The 13,728-nt window shown below is 38.8% G+C and overlaps 2 protein-coding genes across 2 annotated transcripts; both read right to left on the reverse strand.

Annotated features, from left to right (window-relative positions):
- Positions 1-2,454: 2,454 nt before the first annotated feature.
- On the reverse strand, positions 2,455-4,739 carry LOC132902575 (uncharacterized protein K02A2.6-like). The gene is made up of 3 exons (XM_060948341.1): positions 4,107-4,739; positions 3,884-4,016; positions 2,455-3,515 (listed from the first exon to the last, which is right to left on the reverse strand). Exons 1-3 carry the CDS (start codon positions 4,737-4,739, stop codon positions 2,455-2,457), a joined length of 1,827 nt encoding a protein of 608 aa, XP_060804324.1.
- Positions 4,740-4,767: 28 nt separating this feature from the next.
- Positions 4,768-6,548, reverse strand: LOC106135665 (uncharacterized protein K02A2.6). The gene has a single exon (XM_013336027.2). It carries the CDS (start codon positions 6,463-6,465, stop codon positions 4,780-4,782), a length of 1,686 nt encoding a protein of 561 aa, XP_013191481.2. The 5' UTR covers positions 6,466-6,548; the 3' UTR covers positions 4,768-4,779.
- Positions 6,549-13,728: the final 7,180 nt, after the last annotated feature.

Here is a 13,728-nt window from a genome sequence, read left to right on the forward strand (position 1 = left end):
GTAATCGGATTGTAATTTACTACAAATTGGCCAAAAGTTTTAGAGGCGTCGTTATCATGATCGATGAGCTCTCGCAATTAGGACAGGCTAGTCAGTCAACGTCCCAGGACACCCAAGGCTTGTACTATGGAACTTCACATTTATCATCAATTAGTGTAGAGTTTTGTTAGGAATACTAAATGACCACTTAGGTAGTGGAAGAGGGGAGGGTAAGAGATGCCTGGGTGTATGAGTACAGCAGTAAACACCTTAATATTAGATTATGCAGTTAAGTTATCCTCGTTAAACTACATTACTGCCATGCCTATTAAATTACGGAGTAATTATGAAATTTAAAATATATTTGCTCAAATACTGTCTCAAATCATCATCATCTTGTAACATCGTCCTGTCACTACTCTTGCTTCTTCACTGGAGAAAAACCCAGGATCCACATATGACATTGATATTATATTATTAACATGATATTCTCAGGTTACAACAGAAAGCGAACTCCCGTCAAAACTCCGCTACCTTTGCAGGGGAACCTAACCCGTATAGGATTATGGTTACACATTCAATTTTCTGAATATGCTGTTTCCTCACTATGTTAATTCTTTACAGTAAAAGCAACGGTTAGAAATTAAACTAATGGGCTTAACTCAGGAAAGAGTCATTGATACATGGCCTTGATAGGATTTGAATAGAATCTGTACATCACTCTTTTGGTTACTTAAATTTTTCATTCATCAACGACACTCTTCGACTTAACTTCTTATAGTATTTTTCCTAATTCTTTAATCAATGAAATATCAAACTATGTTACTAATTTCAAATACTAGAAATCGACTACGATTTCTGATGCCATATATCTCGACGACGAAATCAATAATGTCCCGTTTACAGTTATTTCCACCCAATGTATCATATTAATTAACCTGTCACTGGACCCTCGGATTTGTATTTTGCTTGCATCATTGTAAATTGGCTTCGATAGAGAGAATATGTAGACCGATCCAATGTGCGGCCCATCAAATTAGGTAGTTCGAGCTGCGAATAGAAACTGGGAAGTCGGCAGTTCTAAATACGTTTTCATTAATCATTTGTTCGATATATGCTGTCGTTATGCTTCTTATATATTGTTAACATTTTATCTACTAGCAAAAAAAAGATAATACTGAGAATCTGATAATGGTCATGTAACTGTTTTCTGGTCCTGATGTCAGGTCTATTTTGATTACGTTTTAGTTGAAAATGCAATCAAGAATGCGCTATTATATTTATTGAACTTTTCTTACTTGTAAATCTTTAAGACTTGGGCATTGGGTCTTTATTCTGCGGTGTTCAATGCCCAGATCATTTGTTAAGTTGTTGTACCTGTAGGTAACTATTGTTAGATATTTTTGGACATATTTTTATAAGCTGTTCATGTCGTCGCCATTATCATTTTCAATTACCCAAAGTTAATCTTAAATCTCACAAAACACATGCAATACTCATACATAACAATGAACGCCAATCCAGTTCCACCTCCCTCTAATTACTGTCAATCGTCGGTCGACGTATTCAAAACAGAACACCAATTAATTGTAAGCGTCATTCATTTACTATGAATAGTTTATGCTCATTCAATTAACGTCTCGGTGATTGAACCTTGGGCGACTGCCTTCTGCCCACCAGAGACAAAGGGTTGCCACTTATTTTAATTATAAGTTTCATATTATTTTGAACTGATGACAAAGCCTGATGACAAAGACCAGTCCTTCTTTCCATGATTCGTCGTATAACCAGCTGGTATAACCGTAGCTGGTAGAGAAAAATAAACATAGTGTGTTCCAGTTGGTTCTCTGCCCGCCCAGATTGTAAAGGTCAATCAAGGAAAGGGCGATGAGTTAACAACCTCTCATTATTACTGAATCTTAAAACCGTCAAATATAATCTAGCCAAAGCTATATCTCATCAACAGTCTTGTTTACCAACCCTAGCCTCATATTGGGCCACTTCAGGCCATCGCCTCACCACAAGACCGAGAACGCATCAATTTAGCTGCAATAAGGCTGTTTACAAACACCCTTTGTACTTTGTGGCGGATCGCAAACGTGTATTTAGCCTGTCCCATTATTGCTTGCTGGAATGTGCTGCGAATTTCACAATTAATGTACAGGTGATTTCCATTGCTGAAGGTTCAACCGGGCTTACAGCATAGTTTCTGAATTCCTCGTTGGCTAGACAAAGTACTTAGGTATACGTATTAACCCACTGAACAAAGAACATTTCTAACATCTTACAGAAACCACATCTTAAAAAAAAAAGAAAGTTGAATCTGGAACGTCAATAAAAGATGGCGGTTGCTTACTGACTGGTTTATTAATTCAAAGGTGACATTATATTAAGTATACCCTACACCTTTCCCCTCTTACTATAGTTAGGAGTATATCTAAACTTATCTAAACTTAAAGAAAACTGCAATCTCATTTATTTTTTATTTGCCCGCTTGAATGCACGCAGTGCGCGGGCAGACGCATTGGCGCCAGGGGAGGTGGGAGATTTTGAATCGCCCTCGTTCGGTGGTTGCACAGTGACCCGTCGCGCATCTCCTTCATCTACTCCCACGTCCCCCACGTCCGCCGCGTCTTCAGACTCATCGGCATCCTCCCGACCCACGTCCTCTTTCTCGCGAGATGAGCTCAACTTGGCCTGGGCTAATGAAAAACGGGACTTATCTTTTACAGGCAATATCTGATCGTGGTGTCTACGCCACTGTAATCCATTGTCCAAACTTACTTTATACGAAACGGGGCCCGTTTTTTCAGAAATACTACCTTTTTCCCATCTATTCCCTTTCACAGAATAATTCCGGACCAGGACCGGCTCACCAATGTTCATCGCTCTGGTGGTTCCACCCGCATTGGTTACCTGACGTTGCTGTGCGGCACGTACCACTGAAGACAGGTCTGGTCGCAGCGCATCTAAGCGACTGCGCAATCGCCGTCCTAACATAAGGACTGCGGGCGGAACTCCCGTAGTTGCATGTTCACAGTTACGATAGGAGAATAAAAACACGTTCAAAGCTTTCTCTACGGATTCCCCTTCATGTAAAGCCCTCTTAATAGCTTTCTTTACTGTTTTGACTGCGTTTTCTGCTGCCCCATTGCCTTGCGGTCGGTAGGGTGCCGATGTCACGTGCTTGATACAATTTAAAGAACAAAAACTTTTAAATTCTAAGGAAAAGAATGGTGGGCCGTTGTCCGTTACGAGCTGAGCAGGAAGACCGAATCTAGCGAACACTGTTCTAAATGCTGAAATTGTGGCCTGGGCGTCGGTGCGGGTCATCGGTATCGCTTCGATCCATTTGGAATGCGCATCTACTATTATAAGGTACCTTGTACCCGCACAGTCGCCAAAGTCTGCATGAATACGTTGCCAAGGTACCAGTGGGTATTCCCACGGATGCATCCTAGCGTGGGGGGGTGCATCTCGGACCGCACGACATGCTTCACATGTGCGACAGACATTTTCTAAATCGTTATCCAATCCTGGCCAATAAACATAATTACGTGACAAATTTTTCATCTTGTTAATCCCTAAATGACCTTCGTGGATTTCTTCTAATACCGTTTTACGTAATTTTGGAGGGATTATAATTCTATATTTGTATATAAGACAGCCTAATTCCGTAACAATCTCTCTTCTTCGTTCAAAATAAGGCTTTTCTTCCTCACAACACGCTTTTGACGGCCAACCAAACTTAACATAACCTAAAATCTTACTTAGTAATTCATCACCATTTGTTTGTTTACTAACGTCTCGGAAATCAACCGGTAGGTTGTCGTTATCTATAACTACATTCATATAACCTCGCGGCTGTGTGGTGTAGTTCGCGTTCGGCGCTTTCGGCGTTCACTAGACAAAGGTAAGCGGGACAGCGCATCGGCTGGACCGTTTTCACTCGATCTTATGAATTCTACTTTAAAGTCGTACGCAGCTAAGCGGACGGCCCAGCGCTGTAGCCGGCTCGCGGCTGTCTGGGGAATGCCCTGTTTCGAACCAAATATATGGCTTAAGGGTTGGTGATCAGTACGCAATGTAAATTGTCTACCGAATAAATAATGATGGTGACGCGTTACCCCAAAGAATATGGCAAGCGCTTCCTTATCCAACTGACTATAATGTTTCTCAGCCTGGTTGAGCGTGCGCGATGCACAGCTGACGGGGCGCTCGCCGTCCGGCAGCGCGTGCGCGAGCACCGCGCCCACGCCGTACGCGCTACTGTCTACCGACAGCACAAGGGGTCTCCCTTCCTCATAATGTGCTAGTACCCGGTCGCTCAATAACGCCTGTTTTGCCTCATTGAACGCGCTTTCACACTCTGTCGACCATTCCCACAAGACGTCTTTCTTCAAAAGTTTCAGTAATGGATGTAACATGATACTCAAGTTCGGTATGAATTTACCGTAATAATTTAAAATTCCTAGAAAGCTTTTTAACTGTGTGACGTCAGCTGGTCGTGGAGCATTAGCTATGGCGTCTACCTTTTTTGGATCAGGGTGTAAGCCCGTTTTGTCAATGATATAGCCCAGGTATTTGACACTATTTTGTAAGAATTTACATTTCTCTATTTTAACCGTTAACCCCATGTCCTTCAACCTTTTCAATACCTGTCTCAGATTACATAAATGTATAGCCCTAGTGGCTCCCGTGACGGCGATATCGTCCAAAAATACAACAGTATTTGGCACTCCCCTTAAGGTCTCTTCCATGAGTCTTTGAAATTTTTCTGGAATACAGGATAAGCCATATCTAAGGAGTACGACGATACACGAACGTCCCCAGGTGGGTATTTATTGCAGTATAAGGTTGTGAATCTTCTGTTAAAATCGTTTGTGCGTAAGCATGAGTTAAATCAATTTTACTAAATTCCTCCCCACCACTGAGAGTCGAAAATAATTCTTCGATGCGTGGGAGGGGGTAATATTCGCGTTTTAATTTAGGATTTATCGTTACCTTATAGTCCCCACATATTCGAATATCGCCATTCTCCTTGACCACAGGTACAATTGGTGTGCCAAACTCGGCATGCTCCACCCGGTATATGGTACCCTCGGCCTCGAGCCGCTCGAGCTCGGCCCGCACGCGCGCGCGCAGCGCCAGCGGCACGGGCCGCGCGCGAAAGTACACTGGTTCTCGATCCCTTAATTCTAATTTTATTGTTTTTTTACAGGTGCCTAACTTGTCAGTGAAAACTTCGGGAAATTCTGCAGCCAACCGAGTCACAATCGAGTCCTCATGGATCTCATGAAAAAAACTGATTTGTTTGATACTTAGCGCTCGAATCCATTCCCTACCGAGTAATGGACGGCTACCATTCTTAATAACATGAAGTGCCAAATTTTTTTTAGTTACTTTTCCAAGAGTCACATTTACGGCTATCGATCCGAGAGACTCGATCGGTGAGCCGGCATAGCTGCGTAACAAAATATTCTGACTAGTTATTGGTTTATGTATAAAATGTTGCTTATAGAAACTTTCACTTATCGCCGAAATGCGACTGCCTGTGTCAATTTCGCACTCTACGGGATAACCATCAATATGCACTTTAATAAAAAAAGGTTTTGTACCTTTAGCCATCAGTTCTATGTTGAAGATGTCCTCGTCATCCGAAATCTCCTCCGGTTCACATACAAAATTCTGTCGACCGAAGGGTTGATTACCATAACGCACTTGTTTACACATCACCTTTAAATGACCTCTCTTATTGCACACATCACAGTTATAATTCGCGTACCGGCACCGGTCCGGCGGATGTGCCTTCCCGCACCGCCAGCAGGCCGCTGACCCCGCGCCGGCCTGCGCGCCGCGCCCGCTGCCGCCGCGCCCGCTGCCGCCTCGCCTCGTCCTCGCCTGATGCAAGCCCTCTTCCGCGCCGCTGCTGGTCGCACCTGAAGCCTCCTGCACGCCCACCGAAAGGGCTCCGCTCACTTCCGCGTGCCTCTCTGCAGCCTCCAGCGCGAGAGCCAGTTCGACCGCCTCCTTATACTTGATATCTTTTTCCGCGAAAATTCTAGATCGCATAGCCTCGTTCGCCAAGCCCGAAACAAATTGATCACGGAGGTTCTCTTCCAAGTTCGCCTCAAAATTACAGGTTGTAGCGAGATGTTTCAGATTCTGTAGGTAGTCCGTGAGCGTTTCGCCGACTCGCTGTCTACGCAATCGGAACACATGGCGTTCCGCGATCTCCGATCGTTGCGGTTCCAGATGTTGTGCCACGAGATTCACTAATTCATCGAAGGTCTTCGACTCGGGATGAGCCGGCGAACATAAATCGCACATAAGTGAATATGTGTCTTGACCGACAATCGTTATCAATAACGGAACACGCAATTCGTTTTTGATTTCGTTAAGCACAATATACTGTTTCACTCGGCGCACGTAGGCCGGCCACTTTTGAGAATTTAAGTCAAAAGGTTCCAATTTTCCTATCGGCATCTTATTCACTTCCCGTTATTTAAACAATCACGAATAAACAAACGCGCAATGCTCGTCGCCAGTGGAACGTCAATAAAAGATGGCGGTTGCTTACTGACTGGTTTATTAATTCAAAGGTGACATTATATTAAGTATACCCTACAGAATCAAAGGTGAACAATAGAATAAAGCTACAGAATAGTATCAGTATAGTAGACTGTTGGCTTTGTCTACCCCACAAGGGATATAGACGTGACCATATGTATGTATGTAATAGTATCCCTTAAAACAAGTCTTGTAGTTACTTTGACCAGCTCCATCGGTGCAATTTGTCTTGTGGTGACCTGTAAGAACGATTCTAAGGATATCTAGTTCAGGTACCAAACCTTCACAGCAACCTTATTAACCCTCGCTATGATTAAATATATTGTAATGATCTTAATTTAAGTTACAAATAAACAAAAGAACTTTATTATCAAATTCTTGAACTTACACTTAACACTTAAAACTTGCCGTATGGTTCCCGGCACCAATACAAAAAACAATAAGACCACTCCATTTCTTTCCCATGGATGTCGTAAAAGGCGACTAAGGGATAGGCTTACAAACTAGGGATTCTTTTTTAGGCGATGGGCTAGCAACCTGTCACTATTTGAATCTCAATTCTATTTCTATTATTATATAAGCCAAATAGCTGAACGTGGCCATTCAGTCTTTTCAAGACTGTTGGCTCTGTCTACCCCGCAAGGGATATAGACGTGACCATATGTATGTATATGTATGTATGTATGTTGAACTTACTTTAATGCTTCCTCAATTTGGATGTTCTCTCCTCTATATTCATTAATTCATGTGACTAAATCTGTGAACAAAGTAGCCGGAAGTATTTGCCTACATGGCTATTCGGCTCATCAAAAGAGTGAAGTACCGCGATCCAAGTCCCTTTGTGAAAGAAGTTTCGCCTGGTTCCCTGAATAATAGATGCGGACCGCGCACGGCAAAAGGAATAGCGTAACAAAGGCTCTCAGACCTCTTAATCTAGATTGATTAACTGGGACAAGTATATAGTACAGTAATATGAAATTGTAGGTTTTCCATTGTTATATTTGATATAATAGCCACAAGTTATTTGATTTTCTTTATAATACCACAACGTTGGTGTGATTTTAGACACTTCAAGAAACAATTTCTCTACTTCAACGAATTAGGTCTCAACACTTCACGAAGGGATATCGTACCTATACCGTAACAAAAGCACTCAGACTTCGTAATTTAGATTGATTAACTTGGACAAGTACTCGTACTAGAACGGCAATATGGTAAAATTGTAGGTTTTCTGTTGTTATAGCCACAAGTTATATTAATCAAAGGTAGGTATATCAATCAAAATCTAGCTAATATACTTACAGATATTCCTTTGTTTTATTTGATTCGTTGTGTGTCAACGATGTGAAAAGTATGTAGTATACATATAATCATGTTATATCCCTTGCGGAGTAGACAAACCCAATAGTCTTGAGAAGGCAGATAACCCACGTGATATTTGGCTTAATGATAAAATTGAAATTCAAATAGTGACAAGTTGCTAGCCGAACGCATAAATGAAGAATCCCAAGTTTATTAGCGTATCCCTTCGTCGCCTTTTATAACATTAATTTTGAAAAACGGTTTACCATATTAAACAGACTTACCTTGCTGAACCCACAATTTAGTACTTTTATATTTCTCAAAAAGTATTTTAGAAATAATTGCGGATACATAATACGAGTAGTGCGTTGAAACCACATCATCTATTTTGAAAATTATCTTTTTTATCTGACGACATAATTTTTTATGAATTGCTTATACAACAGTATAAAAGCTTTAATATTGAAGTAATTGTTCACCGAAAATTGAATATTATACAATCATTTTCAATACAATTATTAATGTTTGATTAGATATAAATTAGTTTCATTTGTTATCAAACTGCAATTGATCTAATAAATAATGCAATTCTAATAAATAACACTACTGAAATCTAAATTACATATTCCAGTCATTCATGATATAATGAATATCTGTTTATCGATCATTTCAGAATATTGGAGTTATCGTATTGGGTGTTACCACAAAATGTATAAACAATAATTAATGTTTGTTTACTTGATTCAATATTACATTCATGACCGTGGCGATAATGCCTCAATTCAAAGCTACTGAATAAAATTATTCTAGCGTTAACCTGAGGTTTCTGTAAGACCTTTTAGTTCAAAATATGTAGGTTTTTCAAGAGAATACAATTCCTCAGAACATAAACGAGAGTTATTCAATAGTAAAGTTTCGTAAACACAAAACCTATGTAAAATTACAACGGTGTAACCATGTAACTGTAAGAATTTTTTGTACTTACAAGGTATTCAATTACTCGTAGATGCTTACTTAGCCGCGCATCGTTTATTTTTGTAATATATCCATCATTGTTATCAGAAATGTAAGCAACATAACTCAGTGACTGGGCTTCTCTGCATTCAAACAAAAAACTAGTAGTCCCAGTCCACAGATGAAATAAATAAGGTGGATCGCCACCACAATACAAGGCCGTGGCGCACGCCATTAAAAAGACGAGTTTTTCAATAAGGGTTTTAGCAATTGCTTCCTTTTTACATCCTCTCCTTTCAGCCATAAACGAAGGCTGTCAACCGCCGCCATTGAAATCGGTCTCCTTTAATTTTGAAGCCAATAAATCTCGTAATCCGCCAGTGGAATTTATATCGGCCATTTAATGTCAATAAAAGAGAGATGCCTTTTTGCGGCCCGACGAATGTTGCGCAAATTTTACATACAAAGGTGTACGGTGGAACTTCATACTCTAGCCGGGATAGGCGACGGCGAATGATTTATACTAGTCATTGTTACGGCAAGTGGGACGATACAAACCTGCCTATAATAATGTATCTAAACATACCTACATGTGTATAATAACGTTTGCTAGGTGACTAGTATAGATATATACCTAGATAATGCAAGATATAGTCAAAACTACCGGGTACTATTTCTCAATCCAACGAAAGATTATTTTACATAAATGTTGCGAAGAACTTCCTGTAACTGTCCACAAAAATGACAGCAAGACAAATGATAAATCTACATTTATTTAGATTTTATATAGAGCTGAGAATTCGAATGAACAAAAGTAGCATGCTACTCTTTAAGGTCCAATCTAGTAGAGTAATAACTGAATCCACTGTTACGCTGTTAAGAACTAAATCTATTCGACTATACATATTTTGATGACAATCGTGGCCAGACAAAGTGTCAATATTTGTTCACGAACAATTGTAATTACTGACGCGATTCACGCTACATTCAATTAAGTGCTACATTTACTTGACTAATATCATTCAGCCTAAATACATATGTATATACATAAACTGTGACGATGATTGTGTCCATACATACATATATAAAATCACGCCTCTTTCCCAGAGGGGTAGGCAGAGACTACCATTGTGAGATTGTGTTCAAGTTAAATTATAAAGTAATAGTGTCTAATCGAAGTGTTTAAATCTATCTCGCCTATGTAAATAGTATACAAACCACATTTTACACAATAAAAATATCATCCATACATTCGTCCTTATATTCAAGAAGAAGGCATTGCAGCTGTTGATTACAATCTTATCAACAATAGTATTTACGACCACTTTAAAATGGTTATTGGATTGCTACCTCTTTTTGCAATCGAGTAAAATAATGATAGACACAAATCGTCAAATCAATCACACAAATGACATTACCTCCAAATCACAAATCAAAAGGTAGTTGAAAAATAAAGAGAAAAAGAGATGACGCTTTAAAAAAAATATGCGGTATTTCGGTTTGAAGCTACCTATCAATATCAATACTTCAATAAATAATAAAATGCCTTGTTGTAAAAGTGTGCCTGTATATTGATATAAAAACAAACTGTATATTTTTAAATTGCAATTATTCAATGTATTCTCTCGTCCACATTTCTATTTTAAGTTTGGATAATTGTAAAGCTGGCGTTATTGAAGAAAATGCTGCTGTGCAGTTTGCTACCGCTTCTGCACTGACGCTATGAAAGCGGCAGTAAACTAAGTTTTAAGTTATTTATTTGATATCAACTAATGTTTGAAATGTTCTATCATAATGAATAAATATTTTTAATTTGAATTTTGAACTGTTATTTAGCTGTTTATGTATCTAATATAATATTGGACTAATTTTGATGAAACTTTTATGTTTTTGTTGGTTTGCAGCATATTGGTTACAAATCATACATACATATGGTCACGTCTTTATCCCTTGCGGGGTAGACAGAGCCAACAGTCTTAAAAAGACTGAATGGCAACGTTCAGCTATTACTTTATTATTATTAGATAGTTACAAATCATTTGGGAAATAAGAACAATGATGTATCATTATGTTCGACTCTACCACACGAGGACACTTTAAAAAATGTATTTGTGTTTGTAACTAATAAATTAACACAAACAGAAAAAACCTTCAATTAATCCTGAAGTTTTTTTTTTTCTGGAAAGTCCCAAGTAGTTTGAAATTAAAATTAGTTTTAATTTAATCTGCTATTTATCTGTTCTCTCCATACTTGTTTAGCGTGCAAGCCTAACTACGGAGAGTCAACTGCAAATTGCTGCGTGTTACTCTGCCTACGCCCTGATAGGAGTGTAAAACCAGCGGTCCCGTATCTGAAAGGCAAATTGGACATAAAATAATGACACTGATGAGACTTCTCTAGGCATTCCACGTCTATCTGTAAGTCTAGTAGACCAAGATACCTACTAAATTAATTGCCTATTTAACTGCCTTAATTGGTGGTAGTACTTTGATAAAATCCTCACGGCTTTTTCCGGGGGGTACCTAAGCAGAAACTTCATCTTTCTACTGGTTATTATCGTATATTTTTCGGATACATCACTCTCATTGACCGAGATGATCTCGGTAGTTTAGTGTTCTTCTTACCTGAACTTGGAAGCCAAGACAGAAGCCGCATAAAGGTAAATAACGCAATCCAGGATCCTATCATAGGTGCCCCAATTCTTTTTCAAAGAGTAGGAGATGTCGTTACATCTCCTCTTCCTCTTTCTCCGGGCGTAAGAACAACGGTAGAAGAATATAATTGTATCTCCCTTTCTTCGTAAACTTTTAAAAACTACTTACTACCTAATTTCTTCAAATGACCCTTTTAAGAAACTTAAGTAGATAATAAGAAATCTTACTAATAATACAGTCCATTATTCACTTCACCAACGTTGACAAGACATAGTACCTATGTCTTAGCATCTCTCTTCTCTCTCTATAATTGGACTGACTGAACTGAACAGAGATGGACAGAGAGGGAAGATACTTAATGCACCTCGTCAATGTTAGTGAATAGGCCCTCAGGGCCAGAACGCAAGACCATATCAATCGGAGCGGAATATGCATACGCGTATGACATTCTCAGGACTGCCTCCAGTCAAATACAGTGTAGTGAATTAACCAATTTCTGATAATCCATGACAGCACAGCATCAAACCTCCAATGCGTACTTACTATTGTTTCCCCTTCAAAACCTATTTTAGATGGTAAATATTATGTTGTAAGTAGTTTAACGATTTAGGAACACAAAGATTATGTATGCGTATTTTTAGGTTTCGAAAACCTCCATAACAAGTGCCATAGAGTCCTTCTATCCCTGAGTCATAAATGAATGGTTCACTGGTAATCCTTCTAGCATTAAGTCCGCCAATAAGGCTATACCTACACTTGTATTTTGTGCAATGAAGTTTAAATAAATAAAAATATAATAGGTACATTTAGATTTTCTCATTATATGGCCATAAAAGCGTGTTGCACTCCCCGTCTATCACATCTATAACAAAACTGCAGCGCGCCCGCGTCTTGGATAATCATCGTTTTTCAATCGAAATGCCAAATGGCATTTCCATTGAGCAAATGGCTGGATCGTGCGCTTTGTCGTCCCGACTCCCGGATCGCGGAAAGCGGTACGATAACGCCAGATGATACAGTTCGCAAGGGGAGATCGACCGTACATTCAGACTAATAACTTCTTGCTTATCCTTGTGTATTATGTTTAAAAGATAAAAAGTAGGTTGACAGAAGTGCGCAAATTCACACCTTTGCCTCCGCTTGCCAGGAAGCTGACGAGGTTTATAAAAGTCCATGCTACTTCCCTTACATTGCATTTGCAAAACTATAATACCTAATACTATTCTTCATACAAATTTTATAAATGAGAAAATCTGTGACGATATGTTGTTAAAATAGTAAATTTCACTTAAAATACTGGACAAATTTTGATGAAAAATTTTTGAAACACGTGTAGAATGAAATCTAGAATAACATTTTTCAAAAATTCTCACGCGTGCGAAGCCAAGCTTTTTTCTATTAAACAACACGAGTCCCTTAATTGATAAGACTTAAAGACAAAAATAACTATAGGTAAGTATGTGATTCTTGTATTCAGCATGATCCTGCTTTCGCCAAGAAAGGTTAGCTTCAGTCATAGAATTCTGAATAATAAGGCAATTTCTGTAATCTCAATATTGATAGGCAACCGAGCCAACAAAAAATGGCTTGAACTGTACTCAGCGATAGTCATTCTCAGTCCTTACCCGATCTCCCTATGAATGCCTACACTCGATACAAAGGGTATTGAAGCCATTGGGGCTTTCATCTCGTCGCAGATGAATGCCGGAGCTACTGTGACCTATAAAATATTGCAAAGGCCATGTCGGAGCAGCTAATATGGCGAATACCTAACAAACTGTCGGAGCCGGCACAAAGAACTCGTTTTGGAACAGCTATCAATTTTTAAAACTGTTAGAATTATTATTATTTTTTTTTTAAGGTTATCAGTTTTTTATTTATTTATTTTTTTACAAAAATGTAAACGGTGGTACCGGCTCTATGAAGGTAAGAAGTCCCTATACCTACGAGTAATCCAAAAACTTTACACTTCCCAAGGGGAGATGAAAATTTTAAATTTCATTAATTGGTTTTATGATAGGCATTCTCTCTCATCATCAAACGCGTTCATCTTTCACAACTTACACACCTGAGACTTATGCTGTGAAAAAGAGTAAGGAAAATTGTAGCAGTCAACATTAAAATCGTTAGCCATAGAAAAGGCACATTAATTTCAAGAGATTTAAATGTAAGAAACTGACATAGTCACACGTTATTTCTATTAATATGGTTTCAATTATTTTTGTTGAAATAATTACAAAAATATAATGAAGTTAGTTTTAATTAAAA

The sequence above is a fragment of the Amyelois transitella genome, chromosome 15, assembly GCF_032362555.1.
Source record: "Amyelois transitella isolate CPQ chromosome 15, ilAmyTran1.1, whole genome shotgun sequence".
NCBI classification, from domain to species: domain Eukaryota; kingdom Metazoa; phylum Arthropoda; class Insecta; order Lepidoptera; family Pyralidae; genus Amyelois; species Amyelois transitella.

Bases quoted from the DNA above. Each gene is read 5' to 3' on its own strand.
- LOC132902575 (XM_060948341.1), bottom strand. From the start codon at position 4,739: ATGGAAGAGACCTTAAGGGGAGTGCCAAATACTGTTGTATTTTTGGAC. The intron at 4,017-4,106 runs GTAACGCGTCAC...GGTTCGAAACAG, and splicing joins CGCTTGCCATATTCTTTGGG to GGCATTCCCCAGACAGCCGC. The intron at 3,516-3,883 runs GTGAACGCCGAA...TTTATTGGCCAG, and splicing joins GTCCCGCTTACCTTTGTCTA to GATTGGATAACGATTTAGAA.
- LOC106135665 (XM_013336027.2), bottom strand. From the start codon at position 6,465: ATGCCGATAGGAAAATTGGAACCTTTTGACTTAAATTCTCAAAAGTGG.